Source organism: Antechinus flavipes, chromosome 5 (genome assembly GCF_016432865.1).
Source record: "Antechinus flavipes isolate AdamAnt ecotype Samford, QLD, Australia chromosome 5, AdamAnt_v2, whole genome shotgun sequence".
In the NCBI taxonomy this organism is placed as follows: Eukaryota; Metazoa; Chordata; class Mammalia; order Dasyuromorphia; family Dasyuridae; genus Antechinus; species Antechinus flavipes.
In genome coordinates, this window is record NC_067402.1 from 31684065 (window position 1) to 31707571 (window position 23507).

Genomic DNA, 23507 nt, shown 5'->3' on the forward strand with positions numbered 1-23507 from the left:
CATTGACCCAAATTTTATCTTATCAATTTGCTTCAATACAAATAAGAAAATTTTGTTAACAAAATAGAACACTGGCTGAACAAGCATTTACCTTTTCCCATTTGCTATCTCAGTAGTTCCTTTAAAAACATAAGTAAAATGAAGGCACAAGGATGTCATGAAATCCTTCCAATGTGATAAAAAGAGAACAAAGCCTTTCTGTATCTTCTGCTGTTCTGTTAAAAGTAAGAAAAATTTGATTAAAATGTCTCTGGGTTCACTTGCAAGTTGCCTTGTTACATGAGGCATATATTTTACAAAATTGGGATTTCATTGATGTAAGATGTTCCTCCATCAGTGGTGTGTAGGATGTTTTCAGGGAAAACTAGTATCCTTTAGTGAGTTAGGAAGGTGTCTACCCCAAGCTTATGAAGACTTCCCTTGGAATGGGCAAATGAGAGCAGTTTGTTCCAGTGGCCCTGAATGCAACTGAAAAGGGGCACTTAGAGCCCAGTAATTCAGAAATGGCAAGTTCATCCACCACATCCTAAACCACGAAGGGTCGTTTGGATTTTGTCTTGCCACTGGACTTCCATAACTGGAAAAGAGGGAAGCCAACTTTGCCCTTCTCTTCCTCACTAACCCAATTTATGCTTAAGTCAAAAGACATTACCCGTACTATTGTGTCATTTCTACCTCCCTCAAATTCCTGTAGTGATGGGAAGTGATGAAGAGGCAGGTGCAGATACACTGGGAGCAGTGGCCACAATGCTGTACCCAGGCAGTCGGGGATATGGGGCCATTTCACCTGACTGCAACGACAGCGGAATTTGACAAACACCTCGGTTTCTAATGTACTTTTCTGAAGAATTGTCCTACTCGCCACCTGCAGCCAGATGCAGTTTTCTGGAGTGGCTGCAGTGAGCAGGATTGTTGTGAAGCCAGCATAGTCTTCATAATCAAAACTGATGTATGCCTGCCAGAAGGAATGAAGGGTAGGATCATGATGATACAATTGTCGTCTGCAGGAAAGTACATGTTCAAGCCATTGTCTTCAGCTCCCATCATGACAAACTGATGAGTTCAAAGAAAAATTTTATCCTCATAATCAGTGTGCCAAAAGAGAACAAGTTTATAATTCTGGGTGAACTGAGTAGTCACGCCACCAGACATGGTAAGAAGCTCTTGGGAGGAATGGCATTGAAAACAGCAATAGTAACTTGAAGACTCATGCATCTTGTAACTTCATCACCAATACTGTCTTCCATTTACCTAAATGCAATAAAATCTCAAGGATGCAAAACAGTATTGTCATTTAATAAACTATGTCATTGTAAGAGGATAAAAGATGGAAAAGTTATGAAGATGATATATGACGCCGAGATGGTAAGTTGGACTGACTAGAGACACTGTCCAAGCTGAACATTCACATTTGACAAAAGTGGTGATCCCAAGGCAAGAAGAAATAATGGCAACAGATTAGAGCACTTCTGAGTGTGAACATTTTGTTGCTAACTTGGAGGGAAAATTGAGCCAACACATGGTTGGCAATGGTGGAGCAGAAAAGAAGTTGGCATTTTTCAGATTGGTGACTAGGACTGCATTTATTCATCTGGGCCAGAACACTAGGTGACATCAAGATTGTTTTGACAAAAAGGATTGGGAAATTAAAAGCTGGTAAATGAAAAATGAGAGCTCAACAGGGTTTACCAGCACGATAGTACAAACATCTCCCATCAAAAGTGAAATGCTAGATAATTGTAGGATTCTTGGCTCAGTAAGAAAGCAGGTGAAATTCAGCTTTATGTTGACAGAAACAATCCAGAGCATTTTTATGATACATTGAAGGCTCTTCATGGGCCAAAAATCTATGATGCATCTTAACTACTCAGTGCTGATGGAGCCACATTGATGAGTAATAAGGATATACATGACGGGCTGAACGTTTCCATAATGTTCTCAGCAGTCCTTCATCAATGCTGAAGCCATTGACCATTTACCTCAGGTTGCTCTCTAACCAAACCTCAAACTAAAAACGCTTTGAATACCATTAAGCTTCTCTTATTTGGCAAAGTGCCCGGTACTGATTCTCTTCCAGCTAAGATTTACAAGGCAAGAAGTCATAAAAGCTGATGTTTTCTGGGTTACGTAGCAATAGGAGCTTATCCCCCAGGAATCCCAAGATATTTGTCTTTTGTCCTCTATAAAGGAAAGATAAATAGGTTGTCCTATGACAATCCCTGGGGGAAGTAGGGTTCCCTGGGATTCCTTCTCTCAATCATTCCCAAAGTCCTCCCTAATAGGTTGATCTTTCACCTAGAAGACGGTCATCTACTTGAGAGCCAGTACAGCTTCAGAAAGAGCTGAGGAATGGTCAATCTGGTGTTTACTGTCCAAAAACATTGTAGAAATGCTGGAAGCAAAACAGATTGTATATAATGTTCATCGATCCGACCTAGATTTTTGATACTGTAAGTCATGAGGGTTTTTGGAAAATCATGGCAGAATTGAGTTGCCAGGAGTTCATCAGTGTTGTACTCCGTTTCATAATGGCAAACTTGCATGGGTTCTGAATTATGAACGATCATTTTGCCCTTTCTTAGTCATAGGGCCGTATGCTTACTCCTAGGCTTTATAGCATCTTTTCAGCAATGTTGTTAATACCTTCAACAAGTATTAATGTCAGCTACTGAACTGATAGTAGATGATTTAACCTGAAAAGACTAGATGCCAAGATTAAAGTGCAAGGAGAGTTGGTGCATGACTTTATTATGTACTCAATGCAATTCTGAAACTGAGATACAATAGATTTGCCCTCTGCTCCTCGTGCTAATTTTGGCCTAACGCCATCTAGAAAAGAGGTTCTCCACTAGCCAGCACCATACCATATGTGGAATTATCTGTTACGTGCAGTTGGAGAACAGTTGAATGTGGGTAAGTTCAGTTACCTGGCAGTAGGCTTTCTAGAGATGTTCTCCTAGATGATGAAATTGATGTACATGTTGCCAGAACTAGCTCAGTGTTTGGAAGGTTCCAAATGAAAGAGTGTGATAGAAGTTATAGTCTGAAAACATTTAAAAATTCAAAGAAGTTACATATTTTATGTACTAAAATGAACTTTACAGAACCATTATGCCGATCTCATTCTTCTATGCTTATGAAACCTGGACATTAAACCAGTCTCATGCCAGGAAACTGAATGCCTTCCATTTAAATTATCTTAGATAGATTCTGAAGATGACCTATCATAGACAAAGTACCAGACACCAAGGACCTTTTTGAGCTAATTTTTGTGACATGGGAGACACTCGCAAAAAACCACTCAGCATGGCAAGAGTGTATTGAAGAAGGGCACTGTGTTCTATGAATAAAATCGAATTGCAACAGCTCAAAAGAAGCATGAGATACGCAAATATAGAAACATTCCACTCCAAATGTCCATGAGAATTATTTGTGCCCAATCTATGAAGATTGCTGATCTTGAGTTGGACTGACCGACCACAGACATACTATACCTTGACTCCCAACATTTGTCGTTTTGGTGTTATTCAAGAATGGGCAATTAACCAATACTATTGGTTTAGCTCACAACATATCCATGCTTTTCCATCCTGTTCTATTCTTGTCCATGTTCTTCCTATTCCATAGAGGATGTGCCCAACATATTCTTCAGTTTTTGGGTTTATGGTATAGAAAGTTATGTTATATATTGTTCTCATTCATATTTTCCACGTTGTGTCATTTATCACTCTATGGTTCATTCATCTGAAGCTTCAATTTTAATTTTTTTTTGATATTTTATTTTCCCCCAGTTATGTGTAAAAACAATTTTTAGCATTTGTTTTTAAAACAGATTCCTTCCCTTCCTCTCCCCATTGAGAATGCAAGCAATTCAATATAGATTATAAATGTAGTCATGCAAAAAATTTTCATAATTATGTTGTAAAAGAAAACACAAAAAAGGGGGGAAAAAACCATTTTTTAAAAAAATCCAAGAAAAATAAAGCAAAAAAGCATGCTTCAATCTGCTTCAACTGATGGCACCATCAGTTCTTTCTTTGGGTATGGATAGCATTTTTCATCATACCTTCTTTCGAGTTGTCTTAGATCGTTGTATTGCTGAGAATATTTTTTCATTAATTATTAACTTGCAATATTACTATTACTTTGTGTATAGTAATCTTTCCAGGTTTTTTTGAGAGCATCATTTCTTATAGCACAAGAGTATTCCCTCATAAATACGTAAATACCACAATTTAGCCATTCTCCAGTTAAGGAACTTTTCCTCAATTTTCAATTCCTTGCTCCCAAGAAGTATTTTTTTGTACATAGGACTTTTTCCTTTTTTTTTTCCTTTTTCAATCTCTTGGGATAGAGATAGTGATAGGATTGCTAGGGCAAAGGATATGTATGGTCTGATAATCCTTTGGGCATAATTCCAAATTATTCATTCAACAGAATAGTTGAATAGAGTTCACAACTCTAGCAAAATTGGATTGTTTCTTTTATCCTACATTCCCTCCAAATTTTGTCATTTTTCTTTTCTGTCCTATTAGCCAACCTAATAGATACATGGTAGTATTTCAGAATTGTTTTAAGGTTCATTTCTCCAATAGAGAGAGCATTTTTTTTCAATATTTATTACTTCATCTGAAAACCGTTCATATCTTTTGATCTCTTCATCAATTGAGGAACGGCTTTTTATACATTTGATTCAGTTCTCTACATATTTGAGAAATGAGGCCTTTATCAGAGAAACTTATGAAGTCTCAATTTCCCAAAATTATAGTGTTTCAAGATTCAAAATCATACAGCCAGGAGGTGGTGGAGCCAGCTATTCCTGGTTTATGATTTGTCTATGTGTGAGCATTGACACCTCAAAAAGCAATCAGGGCTTTGATTTATGTTGATCAAAATGAGATCATTTTGTATCTCTTTCACCTAGAAAGCCAGTAGTTAAATATTATTTATTACGTATACAGCATAACTAGATGAACATTTGTTTTAAAAAGTGATCCTTATAACAAAGCTTTCCTTGGGCTTTCTCAATGCCCAGTTTCTCAAATGCAATTGAATACTTTTACATAATCAGTTCTTATCCTAACATCTTTTCCAATGCCTGTCTCAGACACCCTGATAAAAGGAGCTACATTTGCTGAGTGGCTGACAGGTATTTTTCATCCATTTAGTTTTTCCTGTATCAAATGGAATCTTTTCAGTAATCATGGATCTCACTGAGATGTTATAGAGTCTAATGCAGTGAGCATGCTGCCATGCATTATACATGTGCCATGTTTATCCGCTCCCATATATAAGTCGATGTCACTGAACTCTTGTCTCCATGCCTTTTCGATGGCTGCCCCCTTTGTCTCAAATGTTCCACCTTCTCACTTCCCTGTTTCTTAAAAGACTCAGTTCAGATCCCCGAAAAAGAGACTCTTCCTCTCCTCCATCCATCTCAACCTTCCCAGAGCCTCCTCCTCCCCTCCCACTTAGTGCCTACCTCTGGGGTTACTTCTCTTGTTCAGTGTCAAACTCAAATAGAAAAAAAAAAGGACCACTAATCTTTACTTAAAAACCTCTGTGATATATTGACTTGGCTTTAAAATGTGATTATCTAGTTTATTATTTGTGAAATATTTCTATTACATTTTAATCTGGTTCAGATGTTGTGAGCTACATGGGACCAGCTAACTGCATTATAAATTAAATAATTGTTGATGGACATATAACCGAGTTGAATTTTTAAAAAATTTCAGGACTTTTTTATATTTTCCATTGCTTTCATATCTCTTCTTTCAGCTTTTTATTTTATTCAAAGCTTCATCTCTAAGCAAAATATCACTAGAATTTGTTTTCACTGATCTGTAAATAAGCTTAATAACAAGATTTTAAATTTGTCAGACTTGAAATATACCAATTAAAAAATGTCTTCCAAGCCGAGATCCTCTTGGTAAACACCACCAATTTTACAATCTTCCTTTTATTGGATAATTTTGAGCCCCCACCATTTTGTTGAAATGAAATTCCCATAGTCTAAATCACAATTACTGAAACCATCTATTCTTTATGTTCTTGTGGTCACAAATATTTCATTTCCTTTCACAGAAACTGCACTGAAAACTTCTAACAGTTTGAAGCAATCTAAATTTCCTCGCATCAGGGAGCTTTTCCATCCCACTCACTCTTAGTGGACCTTTATTATGTATTTGACTTGGTTATTAGCTTAACTCCAAGGTTCCCTCTCCCATTTTCCAACTTTACTTTTATCAGCTAAAGACATAGCTGAATTTACTATACATTAAATATCCAAAACCTTTATAAATTCCTTTTCTGGAGGCTATTATTTTCCTTTCAACCAGTTTTCTTTGTGCTATCAATCCTTATCAGTGGCATTTTCCCTTCTAAAAATTCTCCATTACCTGGGAGACAAAAATGTGTGCTGCTTTTTCTGGCATTTAAAGCCCTTCCACACCGATTTCACATTACTCCCAAATTATATTCTTGATGAACTGTTGCTATTGTCTCTAGCTGACACATCTTTAGTCACAGGAACCTAAAATTTAAAGCTGGAAATACCTTGGGGGTCAAGTCCGAACTTCTCATTTTACAGATGAATAAAATAGCTTAGAGAATTTAATAAGACTTGCCTAGGTTCACATAGCCAGACTCTGAGCCCTATCATATTGTTTGAGGCACCTACCTGAAATTCTTCTTCCTTCAAAGGATCAGTCAGGAGCCACTTTGAAGCTTTACCTGATCTTCCCCATTATTGCTGCTCCTCTCCCTTCCATAACGTATTTGATAAATACAGTCAATGTATACATCGTGGCTTCCTCACAGTAGACTTTTGCAAAACATTGCTGGACCCCGTGGTAGGTGATTGTTCCATAAATTTGTGTTGTGTGATCTCTGTGCCTTTGGTGTCCATCACTTTGCCTTGGTTTCCCCCAAATGCTCCTTATGCCTTTCTTCATCTAACTTCCCTTGGTGGCCCCATATCATTCCTATTAGCCGTGAGCACACCTTTTGGCTGATTGGTGAGCTCCATTTCTCTTGCTTTTTAATTGTGTATCATTTAACGTGTCAATGTATGCATCCTTACAGGTCTGATTGGGGAACAAAGTCATATTTAAAAGGAATGCCTTTTGCAAGCCTCCAACAGCTTTCTATTTCAGCTGGTATGGAGGCTTACACCTAGCACTGGCAAACAGTAGGCACTTAATGAATGTTAATTGACTGACAACAGCTCAAGAAGCAATGGAATCCCAATAGTTTCTCTAACTTAACTCGGGGCTACACAATGTCTTCTACAGGCTATGGATTTGTCCCATGTTGAGTTAACCCATTAATCTATAAGCACTTACATCCTGCATGTGTCTAATACAGAAAGATGCAAGAGCCCTCTTTGACAGGCTATGGGTTCCATGTTGAGTTGAAGCAATCCACAAGAATTCACAAGTACATCCTGTGTATGTGCTAAGAGCAAGAAACAGAAGGAAAGCTACAAGTAGCCTTGCCTTCAGGAAACTTATAAACTAATGGGGAAATGAAAACATGATGCTCAGTAATCGAGACCAAAAGCCTATGATGAACAACTAATCCTTTCTCATTCATAGTATTAAAGAAAATGCCTTGGAATAAAAACACAACATGCCAGAAGATTTGGAACTTTTTAAAATATAATTTAAAACTATTTTGTACCAGTACAATATATTAATTTTTACAAATGTAAAATTTTATCAGCTGTTAAAGCATTTGCAAAAACCACACATCCTACTTCAGCTTTTATTGCACAATATCTATATGAAAATATTAATTTTTAAATTAGAAAACATAAATTATGCTTTCAATATAGAAGAGACAATCTGATTTTTTAAAGACAATACTATGTAAGAAAATCTACCCAGAAAATAACCAACTTTCACAGGTTACCAAGCTCAACAGATGTTATACAATGCCCAGTTTACAAAACATTTAAAACCAGTACCAGGGAACCTTCATACAATTGCATCTCTGTACTCCATAATAAGTTTATTTATATTCAAGTTGGTTTAAAAAAAAAAAAGTTGAGGCATTTTTTAATGTGAGCAAGTTTTCCAAGTAGCTCTTTTCCATACCTATTACCACGATTCCAATGTGACATCGATTGGCCCAACGATATTCTGCAACCTATCCATACCCTCATTTTCCCTCACATACTCTATTTCTGGCAAATTCACAGCCAGTGATTACCTCTGTTATCGCTGTAATCATGAGGTTTTTCTACCCAATATAAACAAAGGTTAAGATTCAGCCTTTTACAAAATAAAGTTTCTATAATTGCATCACAAAAAAAAAAAAAAAATTAGTGTCAAGGACATTAAGTTTGGTCTTCCTTGGTATTTTGTAGGAGATGGTTTTCCCAGAGCTGGACTGGTAAAATGTACCACTGTTCCCCGTAGTGTAATCCGTAAACATATCCCAGTGTTGAGCTGAAATGTAATGACAACATAACGAAGTTGTAGAATAGAGTTGGAATGGGACAGGCTTCTGGGTGTGATACCACCATAGTAGTAAAATACTGACTGTAAAACTCGATAGAAAATAGATTTCCCATAGACAAATGCAGAACCTGGAGGACTTGTTTGGTGGGATCTTGCAATAAGCTGATGTCCTTGAACATACTATGGGGATAATTTTTTTTTAATTCACGAATTTCACAGAACAAGAATATGACTATTTTTTAAAAAGTAGACAGGCTCCAGCAAAACATGTGAATGAATGAATGAGCCCCTACTCTTGGTGACTCAAGTAGTTCTTGAGGCTACTTGAGGAACTTATGTCCTGCATAAGCAAAGTGAGAATAGGACATGACACATCTATCTGGTGAAAAAGAATATGAAAATAGTGGTCATGAAGTCCCAAGTTAATATAGGTAGATAGTATTTTTTTTTTAAATCCAAATTTTTAGAAAAAGTCTTAGCGGTACAGAATGTCCAAAGAGACTCAGCCGCCTACCTTCAGATTTGCATACTCCAGAACTGCTCACAGCACCTCACCTAGATGAGTGTTTTTAAAAATATATATATATATTTATAAAAGGTCTACAATGAGACCTCAAACATAATGTATTTCACCTTTTTAAAAAAAGGACTTTTAATTACTCTTCCCTTCCTTAATGTTCTCCTGAACAAAATAAAAATAAACTCTGTCACTCCATTAGAAAACAAACTAAAGACATTCATGGTCTGGAAATTTTTCCAAAGCCCCCAAAACTTGGTACTATGTGCAATCTCCTCCCACGTAGGCCTGGAGGAAATCCCTGATTACCTACCACTGAACATACTCCTAAATTTTACACACCGTAGAAAATGTACATTAATAGTAAAGAGTAAAATCTATTTCATAAAATAAAAATGTTCTGTAACTTCCATTTAAATACACATCTGAAAAGCTATAAGAGTAGTTTGTTTTTGTTGTTTTGTTTTTTTGGAAAAGTGCTAGTTTAAAACATGTATAAGTATCTTCAATACATTGTCCCGGTTCTTTGAAATTGAACTCCATTCATCAGGCCTGGTGACATTAACTGCTACAAGGGAGAAGGGAAAAAAAAGTTTTCACTTGTCAATTAATCCAGCTTCCTTAATTTTGGTGAAGAAGAATTTCTCCAGGATATTGGCACATTTGTAGTATTCGCTCTCAGGGGGGTTGTACTCTTTGCAATTGGTAAATACCCGCTGTAAGTCTGCCATGAATAATTTCTTAGATACGTAGTACCTATTCTTGAGTCGTTCACTCATGGTTTTCAAATCTGTGTAAGAGAGAAAATATCAACAGTCTTTTGATTCCTATTCATATTAGCTGATAAACAGGATTGACAAATAGAATCCATTTGATTAACTAGATTACATGTTTTGGCACAGAAACACTGAAAGAACCACCTGGAGAATCCCTGAGTATAAGAACTCCTCCATCAATTAAGACTGCGACCCATCCATGATATATACAAGTCCTAGGGAGTTGGCCTGGGATACTGCCAAGTGATTTGACCAGGGTCGCACAATTACAGGGACAAAAGTGGGACTTTTCCAAGCTTCCACGTGCACAGCCCTGTGCTTTAAAAATGCCTTCAGTCCAATCACACACCTGATTCAGCTTTAATAAGATTCTCACTTGGAGATCCAGAGTTGTGAATGATGGAGCCAAAGATGAATCAAAAGAATTCATAGAACTCTACAACAGAAAATACCCTCTGCTAATCAACTAGCCCCAAGAAGATTTTACACATGAAGAAAAGTGAGAATGATTAGATGAAGAACTGTCTAAACCTGAAGAGACCATGCTTCTACATGGACTAGTCAAAAATGATCAGTGTGACTTCTGTTCCTTTCACTAAATTCTTTTGAAGCTGCCTAGATGGATAAATGACACAAATGCAAATACTCTGGTGGTCAATATATTATTGAGCTCTAAAACTCCTTTAATTTCCCATTTATTGGTGAAGAAATGAGCAGCATCCCTAAAGACTTATTTTTAAATTGTGAAAAACTAAGTTTAAGACATTCAAACTCAAGCTGTGGTCATCAAGTGCTTATCTAGCCACACAAAGCTTTGTGTGACTACACTAGAAACGTTTTAAGGCAACCCCTGATTTGGAAACTGTAGGAGATTACAACTGGAAACCGTAGCTGATGGAAATAGCAAGAATGCAGAGCAGGTTCCACAATTTTCCTTCAAAAGATCTACTAATTCCCCTTACAGTCATGTATGCTGCCTTTAACTTGTTTTGAATACAAATCTGGGAACAGCTTTCAAGATTATAAGTGTGATCATTTCATATGGGGCTGGGAGGAGAGGGAGGAAGCTAGCTAAGCACATTCATCTACCATTACATATGCTTTCAAACTTTAATAATTAATTATTAGGTGCTTATGATATGCCAGGCACTGTGCGATAAGCTAGAGAAACAAAGTAATAATAAACCAAATACAGTCCCTGGGCTCAAGGAGCTCACCTACTAATGGGGGAGACACCATGAATCCACCCAAATATACAAGACACATAGTGATAAGGAGGAAGGCTCTTAGAGGACCCAGAAAGGCCTCTGTAGAAAACTGAAATTAGAAAAAAGCCAGGGAAAAATAGATGTAATCAGGCCGCTTTTCAATTAAAAAAAAGTTTTTTAGTATGCATCTCTAAAATGGTGAGGGGAATGTATATACTGTAGGGGAGACAGAACTGGCATCTAGCTCAGGAGAGCCCTGGATTTGTAATTTCTCTCTGATATCAGCTGCATGACCATGGAGACCAATAAAAAAATCTGTTAAATAGGGATAACAATACCGATATCTAGGTTATTATGAGGATGAAATGAGTTGAAACTGCACATATAAAATGCAATGTCATTGTCAATTGTTTTCATGAGACATCCAAAATTCTTCAAGAAATTAAAATAAGAGAGAAAATTAAAATGCTAGCTGTCACCTCCTTTATGAAAAGGGAGATTTCCCAACAAGGAAATCCTAGTGTGGAAATTTCCTCCCAAATTCAGAATGGCAACCTGTCTGCAAATTAAGGCGACAGACTCTTAGATTCCCAGATATGGAACTAGAAAAGTATTGCTGAGATTATTTATCCAATGATTTCTTAACCTAGAGACTACAGACACCCAAGAGTTCCATGAATAGATTTCAGGGGATCCGAAAAACCTGGATCAGGAAAAAATCTAGATCTTTATTTTCATTAACCTTTACCTGATGATGTAGCATTTCCTTCCTTTTTGAAAGTAAGCTACAAACCATTTGCCTGAGAAGTACTTAAGTTCAGCAGACTGAAAAAGGTCTCGGGAAGGACAGATTATTAGTTGACAAAAAGAGACCAAAAGGGACAAAATTTCAGTGGGTCTTTGGAGTTCCAACAAAACGTTTGAATTTATTTCTTGCTAACTTCCTATCACATTGCCTTCCTGTCCCTATGAACCCCTCATAGCCTGAGTTATTCATGGGATTAAAGAGGATCCACTGGGATTGTCTTGGCTAGTGCTATCAAACTTAACAGATCCAGATTGCTGTGGACTTCATATTGATTTAGAAAAACCACAAATTAACATTTTATTTTCACTCTGTTAAATGTGTTTGGTTTTTTGTTGTTATTTTATTTCTTTTACTTAGCTTATAATTTTCCAATTATATTTTAATCTGATTTAAGTAACCACTTGTGAGTCTCAAAATGGACACTCCTAGTCCAGGTCACCCTTTTCACTTTAAAGATGAGGAAGCTGAATTTCCGTTAAGTAGCTTGCTTTTTCCAGGTTAGACTGTCCTAATAAAGAGAGGGGATGATTTAGAACACTATGTCCAATTAAGCATTCTTTCCACCACCCTGGAGCTCCAAAGCTCTTTGCTCCTGAAGACCTCAAATTCATCTTCACACTTCCACACTCGTTCACTATGTAACCCTTTTATTATTTATTGAGAAATCAAGTCATCTGACATAGACAATTGCCTAGCCTCCTCCCCCCCTAAACATTTCTATCTTCTCTCCTCCTTTCCTTGAGAAAACAAAGGAATTATCTTCTACTTTTCATTCCTTTACACCCTTAAGTAAGACAGAAGATCCCCAAAGCTGTTGGTTATGCAGGTCATATCGATATTTTCTGTATTGGAAATTAAACCAATTTAACATTATTAGAACCGTGCAGACCCTCGGAGACGACTGTGAGAACTGCTGCACTCCAGCCAAGATGAGAGGACGAGGAGGAAATTGAAATCAATGAGAACTGATAGAGAGCACTCTGATTCCTGGGGGGCCGTCAGGAAGCAGCAGTCTCTCAGAGTCAGCGGGGGAGAGGGCGTTCAGCTGCCAAAAAAGGATTCACGGGGACCAGAGATCATTAGAACTCTAGAAATGAGGAGAGTTGTTGGTGAGCCCAGAGGGAGCAGTTTCAGAGAGGGCCAAGGGTGAAGCTGAATTTCAGAGACCTGAAGGGTGGGTAGTTGGGGAAGCAGCAGAGGCAGAGAATATTCAGACCCTTAGCCTCAAAAAGTGAAGAGGAAGGAGAGAGACAGAGAGAAGACAGACAGACAGACAGAGACAGTCAGAGACAGAGGATTTTTGTGTGTGTGGTTTTCAGGATGGCCTAGAGTGCAGCCGTTCTCAAAGCAATCTCAGAGGGCCCGCAAGGTTCTAATAATACTAAACTGGTTCTATTTTTAATATAATAAATACAAATAGACGTGATCTATAGACTCAAAAGCTCTTTGGGCTTCTCTATCATATTTAAAGACATAATAGGTGCAGACATCAAAAAGTTTGAGAACCAGTGTTGGTCTAATGCTAACTGCTTCTTTACCCGTTAGAATCCTTACAAGGTATTAACTCACTAGAGTTGATAGAAACGATGCTTATGTAATTGGTTCACACGTTAGAGCTCACACCTTTAAGAGAGTTCACACATTAGCTCCCACATTAGCGTTCGCAAGTTCGGGAGACTCACATGTCAGGAACCCACAATCCCACTCTCTCAGAGGAGGAGTCAACCTTTGGGTTCACACCTTTAAGAGATCATATATAAGAAGCTCTCAGTCTCAGGGAGGAGTCAGTTGAAGAGATTGAGAGCCAGAATTCAGTCGGGAAAGGAGAACCAAAATTCAGAGAGAGCTGGAGGCTGAAGCTGGCAGACAAGCTGCAAGAGCTCTTGGAACCAAGGAAGGAGATTGGCCTCTTAAAAAACTAACCGGGCTATTTTGGAAGAGACAATAAAAGACCGTACTTAAATCCCTGGCTGCAGTTGGAATGATTATTACTCTGAAACTAAGGCTGCCTCCAGAAAACCTCCCCAAGAAACCTGCTCTCAGACAACCTCGGAGAGAGTGGGATTGTGGGTTTCTGACTTGTGAATCTCCCGAACTTGTGGACTAATGTGTGAGCTAATGTGTAAACTCTCTTAAAGGTGTGAGCTCTCATGTATGAATTCTCCCAAAGCATTGTTTCCATCAACTCCAGTAAGTCAACACCTTGTTTAAAGTTCTGGCCCATAACATTTACCTATATCAATCAGTAAGCATTTATTCCTGTTAAGTGCCAGGGAGACGAAGTCAAAAGAGACATAATCCCTGCCCTAAAGAAGCTTACATTCTAAGGAAGGGAGGAAGACGCCAATACACAGGGTATTCTAAATGTCTTTGCTTGGTTTTAAGTTTTAGTGACTTGATAATAAACTATTATAAAGTGGTATATACACAAATATATTTGTATAATTTTGGATAGGAAAGTACCAGTAAGTAGGAAAACTGAAAGGACCTTCTGATGAAGGTAGTGATGGAGTTGAGTCTGGGAATCTTAAAGGAAACCAGGGGGTCCAAGAGGTAGAGGAGAGGAGGTGACCATTCCCATAACTATAATTATCATCTATATTCAGAAGATTCACAAATTTGTATCTTTAGCCCTGCCCTCTCCCCATGACCACCAGACCAGTATTTCCAACCTGGATGTCCCATTGCCTCAACATGTCTAAAGAAAAAGCTCATCATCTCCCCACCCCAATTTATAATGATGATGATGATGATGATAACTAACATCAATACAGTGCTTGCTATGTTCTAGGCCCTGGCTTTACAATCATTATTTCACTTGATCCTCACAACCCTGAGGTATTATTATCTCCATTGTACAAATGGGGAAACTGAAACAAACACCTTAAGGGAGTTTCTCAGGATCACACAGCTCCTAAGTGCTTATGGTTGGAAAGGAACTCTGGTCTTCCCGACTCCATACCCATTGTTCGGTCCATAGCAAAACCAAGTGACCTCTCTATGGAGTCAGAGCCTTCTCTTCTTTCAGGACCTAAATCAGAAATCACCTCTGCAGGATCAAATTCCCTAATCCTCCCAGGGAGAAGCAGTAGCCAAGTCTCCCTTCAGTCATTCTTATGATCCTAATCACTTCCCATTGTTTTAAAATGTTTTTTGACCTGACTCACCCCCCTATTAGGCTCTAAGAAGTGTAAGAAGGGCTCAGCCAAGGGATGGCAGCCTGGGAGCTGGCCCTCACAGGCCATGTCCCATCCCTCCCTCTTACAAAGAAGGAAACCGAAGTCCAATGACTTCAACAATGATTGAACAAGCCACGCCTGAAAGGAAGTCTGAACCCGCAGAGTTTGTGCACACAGTGCGGGCAGGCAGCTATCGGGGGCCAGCTCTGAAAGACAGCTGAGAACGCCTCAATGAAGCCCAGAGACACTGAGGAAAGCCACAGATGCTCTTCCCCCTCCTTCCTCTTCTTCCCCAAAGATACTGTCACATCAACATTCCATATCACTGCCATCCCCAAGGTGTGCAGGTCAGCCCACCACAAGTGCCCACGTAGACACACACACACACACACACTCTCTGTCTCTCTCTCTGTCTCTCTCTCTCTCTGTCTCTAGTTCTGTATATCTGTGTGTCTGTCTCTGTCCATCTGCTCTCTCCAGCTCCTGTTTCTGTCTTTTCCCTCTGTGTTTGTCTCTTTCTCTGTCTCTGTATGTCTGTCTGTCTTTCTCTGTGTTCATCTGTCTTTCTCTCTGTGTCTGTCTCTCTGTCCATCTGTCTGTTCTCTATCGCTGTCTCTTTCTATCTATCTGTTTCTGTCTGTCTTTCTAGATCTCTGTCTCTTTCTCTGTGTCTGTCTCACTGTCCATCTGTCTGTTCTCTATCGCTGTCTCTTTCTGTCTGTCTGTCTTTCCAGATCTCTGTCTCTTTCTCTGTGTCTCTCTGTCTTTCTATGTCTGTCTCTTTTTCTGTGTGTCTGTCTCTGTCTTTCTGTCTCTTTGTGTCGTCTTTGTCTCTCTCTCTCTCTCTCCCTCCCCCCTCCCACTAGGAATCTCCCACAATGTACTTCAATGACCCCTCATCCCCCATATCTCCAATTAGAGAGCATTAACTCTAAACTTAGAAAATGTTAATGGCATTACCCATAGGGAACCTTATAACTTCATAATATCCGGGAGCTTCCGTTCTCTTCACGGGTTCCATGAAGGGCCAAGCGCTTTGATGGCTCTTTGGTAAAGAAAAAAGTAAGGTATCTAATATGGAAATTCCATACAGGAAAATCATTTCAAAATCTTTCCATGAAATCAAGAGAGAGACAGCTCACCTTCACCTGCTGCAGGATGTTCTTTAATGTGCTGTAAAGCTGATCAGGATCTTTGGGCTCTTTGCTTGAAAGAAAAGGGTAACAAATAAAGAGAAAAACAAGGATTAGCCTTTACCCATAATCCACTTCACCCCCTACAGTGTTGGATCACAGTTTATTTCATGAAAACTCTGCCCCAGGGAGATATTGGACCAGACATGCATGGTCTTTTCTCCAAGTTAAAAAGAAGTAGGAGCAGGTGTTGAAATAGGAGGGGGAGGAAGTAGGGTGAAATTATCTTCACAGAAATCACTTTCTAATCAAATTCTACTTACCCTCTTTCTTTTCCACTTGGTTTCCAGCCTGTCTCTCCTATACATTAATAGAATTAAACACATCATGAGAATTGCTTTTTTGATCCAACAGGTAATAAAACTAACCTCTTAGCAACTTACAGTCTTAGTTTAGCATTAATCACCATAATAAAGATAAATAAATCATAATATTGCTACAAAGGAGCTCTTAAGTCTGTTCTCAATAAAAAATTCAAATGGATTCTTTTGGGAAGGAAGGAAGAAAAGAAGGAGGGAGGAAGGGAGGAAGGAAGAAAGAAGAAAGGAAGGAAGGAAGGAAGGAAGGAAGGAAGGAAGGAAAGAAGAAAGGAAGGAAGGAAGGACAGGCCTTTCTTTTCTAGTTACTTCCTAACACTAAGATAGTGACACAGAATTGTAAGACAATATATTCTACATTCTCTTTGCCCTTTTTAAAGATTAAATGCCATACTAATATTTTGATTCCTATTACTGGGCAAAACCAGAAGCTAGGTATCCAGAGGTAGCTGTCACTAGCCAATGACAGCCCCTCTAAAAACCGCTGAACATGAAGAAACTCAAGTTATTCAATGCTAAAGGTTCTGCGCTGCTTGGCCAAAACCAAACAATCATATACTGTCCAGAAATAGAGAGGGAAAATGTCTCCTTCCTGGATGGAAGGATAGTTTCAAACACTATCAGGACAAAACTATTATTCTTAATTTTTATTCTTGTGGTCCTACCGCCTTTGGCAATTTGATAAAATCTGTAGACTCCTTCTCAAAATATTTCTAAGTGCATAAAATAAAATATATACTCAGGAAACTAATTATACTTAAATACAGTTATCAAAAAATTTTTTTCAAGGACCCAAGCTAAGAACCCCTGCAGTATAATATTACCAGCTAACGCTCAGACTCAAGTAGTCTAAGTGGGTCTCTCTTGGCCTCTGTCTAATAAAAGATTTGTTTAGGGTTTTCTCTTCCCTCTTTCCTCCCTCCCCATTTGTCAGTTAATATTGGAAATAAACACTAGGAAAACCTACATTAAGATGTGTCCTTGCCAAGAACACATTGTTGGCCATAAGCTCTTATATAGATTCTATAAAGGAACAGTGAACTTGAAATAAATGAATTTAATTTGCTTCAGTGAGTAAAACCCTCCTTTATCCAGACAAAGAGCTCTTAAGCTGAACCTTCAATCACTGCCTTAGATGAGGCAGCCACTTAGGGAACACATCAAAAAAAAAAAAAAAAAAAAAAAATCCCACCTGATACCCCATTTGCTTAAAGGAGGAGGGTATACAGGGAAGTAAGCTGGTTTTTTTTGTTTGTTTGTTTTTGAGAGATTAAAAATAATCCAATGCAGGAGGAGAAACTTTAATGGAAGTCCTCAAAGCTAGCTTTTTGCTAGTGTCAGACTCAAGGACCAAATCCTGGTATCTGAGTTCACCAAAGACTTTATTTGAACAAGAATGTGACCATCTCGTTCAGTTCATTTTAACGGTTACCGGGGGTTACTGCCACAACCAAACAACTTGCTCTGGAAGAAAACACTATACATACTAATGCCAGGAATGCTTTCTATTGGAATCTGGCGTACTCCGTCTTTAAAACACGAAAGTCCAGGGTAGACCTTTCGAATCTGGGCTTGCTTCCTTTCTATCAGCTTCTTAATTATCTGCAATCAGAGGAAGAAAAATACAATTTAGAAGGAAAAAGTTCATAGAAGAGCTCAAGTGAATAATGTTGTTTCCCAACTTCTCCCCACACATAAAAAGAAAGTGAGAGAGAAAAAATGCCCACACTTTTCGATAGACAATAAATGAGAATATTCCATTAATAAGCCTAAGCCATTTTACTATGTGCACATCACTGTGTCCAAATGACTTATCTTTACCAACCAGAAAAGCTCATATTGAGAGGATGCACTGCCCCTGGGCTCACTGTCATCTTTAGCGTATTTAGCATAAGTCACCTATTGTGTCTCCATTTCTCCAAGGAGAGGGGATGAATCCCAGAATATCACCTAGCCAGAAACCCTTTACATCCCCTCAATATGAATGGTGCCATTTGGACATCACCTAGCCAGAAAGCCTTTACATCCCCTCAATATGAATGGTGCCATTTGGACTGATGAAGTGGATTAACAGTCTTCAGAAGGTGATAAAACCTGTAATGGGTAGGCCTTAAGTTTTATTTAAATCATCTCAGCCAAAGCCCCAGAATGCCAGTTTGAAGACAAGGAGCACCCCCTAAATGAGCACCACACCCCTAACTCAGTAAGAGATAAGGCAAAGGGGGACAGCCCAACAATCCAACGTTCCCAATGTACTGAGGTGCTTCTTTTAGCTCTTCCTGAAGAAAAGAGTTTGTACTAAAACTGTTTAGCGGTAAGGTTATCTTTCAAGTTCCCAGCCCATTTTCATCTTGGAGTCAAACTATGATTTAATTAAGTAGAAAGGCTAGAATCCCAGGCAGTTCTTGACAACCGTGACCAAGTTTCTCTCTAGAAACGTGATTTTATCTATGCAAACAAAGAATAATTTGAGAAGTAGGAAAACATTTTTAAAGCAATAATATCAGATGAAGAGGTATGTTCAATATTTAAAATAACAAAATTTCACAAAATGATGATGAGTAATACCTCTTATCACAACAAAACCCAGAGAATCTTCTCCCTCACATTCCCTCCCAACTTTCCACACACATCCTCTGAGCCAACCAAACTGGCCTTGTCTGCCCTGCAATCCCTATATCCCCTTAGTACGCCTCCCCCCACACCCCACCCCCTGCCTTATTGCCATCTCTCAGATCAGTTTATTTCTCCAAGAGCAACTCAAGCACCATCTTGATACACAACCTTTCATGATCCCCCAATTCTTAGTGCCTTCCCTCCAGACTACCTTGTAGTTTTTCTTTGTGTTTAGCAAGTTTTTATTAGTATTTATTATTGTATTTGTTAACTTTATAATTATTATTATATCTAAACATTTTGTATACATTTATTTATTTTCTCCACTGTGAGTGGGGATTGAGACACTCTTTGTAACTGTATCCTCTGTGTCTAACCCAGAATAAGTGCTTAATAAATACTCGTTGTTTGGTTAAAGTAAGAGTTTTTAAAAGAATGATAACATCTGCCCTTTTATACAGCACCTTAAGCTGTGCAAAGCACTTAACACTATTTGAGTCTCACAACCACCATATGAAATAGATATGTTATCAGGAAACAGTACAGTATAGTGATAGAGCTTTATCTCAGGAGTCAGGTGTGACTTCAAATCCTATTGGCCACGTGATCCTGAGCAAATCCCTTAACCTCCTGGGCTTCGTGTCCCTCATCTATGAAATGGGGGTGATAATGCCAGTAGTATCCATTTAAATGGGGTTAATGGGATTATATCAATTCCCTGGCAAACCTTAGTGTGAATATCAAGAACTATTCTTTAAAGATCGATTCATGAATATAAGGGAGAGACCCATGAACTAGGAACAATATCTTTGGTTACAAGGAAAATGATCTTCAATGGGAAATGTCATTTTATATTGTTTTGGTCTTTTAAGTACTCAAACACACATTCACCAGAGATTATTGCTTTTAAAAGTGTTCTCAAGTCATCTCCCACATATAAAAGCAAGTTAACAAGTGGGAAACTTCTGTTCTTCACATTTGTGATTTCTTGTGACCGTCTAGAGCAAGGTTTTTTAAGGTGTGTATGTTCTAGAGAAGAATTTCCATAGTGGGCAGTCTGGCCTGGGGGAAACAACATTGGATGAAGGCAGAGGAGATACAGGTCAGCATCCCAGCCTGTTCCTTACTACCTTCCATGTTGCAGATTTCTCTTCCAGGAAATGAAGGGAATGGACCAAGTGACCTCTCAGATCCCTGTCAGATCCCAATTAAGGACAAGTCCACCCCATGTCACAAGTGACTCCTTTACAGACTATCTGCTAGAACTACAAGGCTGCCATGTGATGGGGCCTGAGAATGAGTCCATCCAATGGTCCAGCATCATCCCTTCCAGAGCCCGCCCAGGTGACGATGCCTTAGTCCTTGCTACTAAAAAGAAACCTCAGACTTGAATACAGAGAAGAAGTATATAAATGTGAGATGCCTTTTGGCAGGAAAACTGAAGTCGGCTGCCTTTCATTGACTGTCTGATATGTCTGACCACAGTTTGAGAAGATTCTTTCCCTCTTTATTTCTGACCCTTGGGAATAAACTAAGCCTTGGGAAAGGATGGGACTTTGTTTTAACTATAGAAACCAAGAAACAGACCTGGTTTTTGATAGGTTTATTTAAGATATTGATGTTAATAGAGAAATTAGAAAATTGACTCTCCATCCTACATCCCCTACTAAGGCAATCATCACTCTATGGCTTAAAATGTATTGTCTGCTCCCCATAACCTAAATGATTTGATCCTAACTTCCTAATTCAGCATTCAAGACCTTATACAATTTAGCAATAACTTTCTTTCCCAACCTAGTCACTATTTCCCACCATTACCTAACTTGGACTCTCCCACCACCATACCTTTGCTCGTGCTGTGTTCTCTACCAGAAATGCCCTCCTCTACATCTCAATGAAGCTTCTCCAGCCTCTCTGGCAATTCCTCCTCTGGACTTCCAGAGCCCTTATTATTTTATTTTATTTTGTGAGACTGAAGATTACCCAGAAAGGCTTTCTGACTTTATTCCTCTTACTAACCCATATTATTTAAAGGCCCTTACCTCTTTCTGTTTTTTGATGATGACAGAAAATTCTGTGTATGGGATCCGGGGGTTTAATTCACAGCCCATCAGTGTGGCTCCTTCATAGTCCTTGATGTAGCCAACGTATTTGGTTTTGGGTACTTTGATATCTTTGGAGAAACCCTAGAAACACATGAGATTCAAACACAACTTTGTCAGGCTCCCCACATAACGCTTAAGGATGCATATACATACTGGTTTATTATTTAACTCCATAAACATAGTGAGAGTCTCTCTCTGTCCCTCTCACTCTCACCCACATTCTCATTCTCATTCTCTCTCTCTCTCTCTCTCTCTCTCTCACACACACACACACACATACACACACACACCCCTACCTTTAACCTTTGAATGTAACTTAATCCTAGATATAGGTAGAGATATAAATTATTTAAATTTATATGACACAGATCTATGTGGGGGGTTTTTAAGCAGAAACCAAAATAAGTATAACTTCAGAAAAAAAAAGACTACTAAATATTTCAGGAATATGTCTTAAATATGAATAGCTATTATCACCTCCTCTCTCACAAAAAAATTTAATATTTAAAACTGTATAGCAAATAACATTTTTAACTGTCAAAAATGAGGGATAATGTGATTAATAGTCTATTAGTAAGGAATAATTTAATTAAGGAATAATACACAAAATAATTCATAGAAAGAAAGAGGCCAAGACAGAAAAGGAAGGAAAGCCCAGAAGGAAAAAGAGAAGAAAGAAAATAAAAATCCAGAACGAAAGTTGAAGTTATTGAAAAAAATGGCTCATCAAAAAACACAGGTCTGAGCATCTTTTGAGATTTCTAAGGTGAGAATGAGAAACAATTGCGACTTTATTGCCCAGCTTTCTAAGTGCCAATTTTTCTTTTTGCAACCTGACCCAAAGTCTATCTAAGTGCAGCCAACCAGCTGGGTCAGTTCAGGGTCCTACCACATGGACATAATGACATAGCCAAACCCCTACTTGCATTGACCTCCTTTGTAATCATCGGAGGTTGCAGGATCCTTACTCAAAGATCTATGGGATCTCAGAGACCATCCACTCCTACCCTTTTTACTTTTTTCTTTTATAGTCAAGGAAATGGAGACAGCTTTTTCAGCTCATCAAAGACAATAACTCAGACTTTGGAACAATTACCCCTGGCTTCCTGGTTTTTGTTTTATACTAAAATTTAATAGAGTGTAGTTCCCACTCAACCCTCTTTCCAAATGCCCCTACTACAACCATTCTCCAAAAGGGAGAACAAAGTAACCCTGTATAGAATAGCACACATTGTCCCTTCCTTTTTGGACAGAGATGCCTTCCCCAAAGTTGGCTAAAAACTATCGAGAGTAATCTAATTTTGGATAAAGGTTTCCATTTTAAAAATCAACCTCCTCCTCTCACTCCATCTCCTCCACACAGGGTAAAATAGTAGAGAAGGAGAAAAGACTGGGTTGAGAACTTTTGGCAAAAAAGAAATTCCAATTGCAGGTGTCACAGCCCTAGGCAGGCTTCCCAAGCACTTGCCAAGCTCCAGGAACAATCCGCTCCACTATCTCTGGATCAAGTTCTTTATCAGACCCAAAACATTTGTCCCTAGGACTATCTGAGTTGACAGGACCAGGACTCATTGCCTTTCTCCTTCTGTCTGGCTACTTTTAATATCTAACCAAGGCAGGCAGTAATCATGAGCATCGTTATATAACACCATTTAACGCAACATAGGCTCCAATCTGAAAATGATTGAATTCACAGCTTAAGGTCCTTCAAGTGAATTGCTTCCCCACTTCACCAATTGGATAAAAACAACTTGATTTCAAAATGAATGATGGCTGTCAGTATGTTGATGAAATGAATGAGGTGCTGGGATTCTACTAGAGATGGCAGGGCCAGTGGGAGAGAACTTACTTGTTTCTTGAAGTATCCAATTGCATATTCGTCAGCATACGTAAGAAAGTTCAGGATGCTATGTTTTATATGGTATTCTTTCAGGTGATTCATGAGGTGAGTTCCATAGCCCTGTATGGAAGTTGGTATAAGAAAAATTTATGTATGGGTGGAGAAAATCTTATGAGATGAAAAGTGCCAAGAAAGATGTTAGAGATCAGTGAGGGGAGTGGTGGGAAGTTGAATTTTTTTGATTTCATATATTCTACATCTCAGAATTATGATAATCTGGACTTTTTCTGAAGGGGATTAATCACAAAACCCTCTTGTGTGGTTCTGATCCTCAGGGATGATATATATCAACAAAGCCCTCAAATAACCTTGGGTCAAGTTGCAACCTGAGAATATATACCTGAGGACAAAATTTCACAGCAGATCCTACTAAAATCCCAAAGAGTTTTTGATGAATAAATATATAATTCTGAATTATTTGGG

At 38.5% G+C, this 23507-nt stretch overlaps 1 protein-coding gene across 1 annotated transcript in view; it reads right to left on the reverse strand.

Moving 5' to 3' along the window:
• Positions 1-7753: 7753 nt before the first annotated feature.
• The window catches only part of KAT2B (lysine acetyltransferase 2B), a 130660-nt gene continuing 114906 nt past the window's right edge, over positions 7754-23507 (reverse strand). Inside the window, exons 15-21 of the mRNA XM_051962338.1 lie at positions 23034-23144; positions 21122-21265; positions 17951-18065; positions 16410-16446; positions 16096-16159; positions 15914-15998; positions 7754-9772 (exon numbers count right to left, since the gene is read on the reverse strand). Of these exons, the coding sequence (XP_051818298.1) occupies positions 9579-9772; positions 15914-15998; positions 16096-16159; positions 16410-16446; positions 17951-18065; positions 21122-21265; positions 23034-23144 (750 nt within the window). The 3' untranslated portion in view covers positions 7754-9578. The remainder of the gene's footprint in view (positions 9773-15913; positions 15999-16095; positions 16160-16409; positions 16447-17950; positions 18066-21121; positions 21266-23033; positions 23145-23507) is intronic.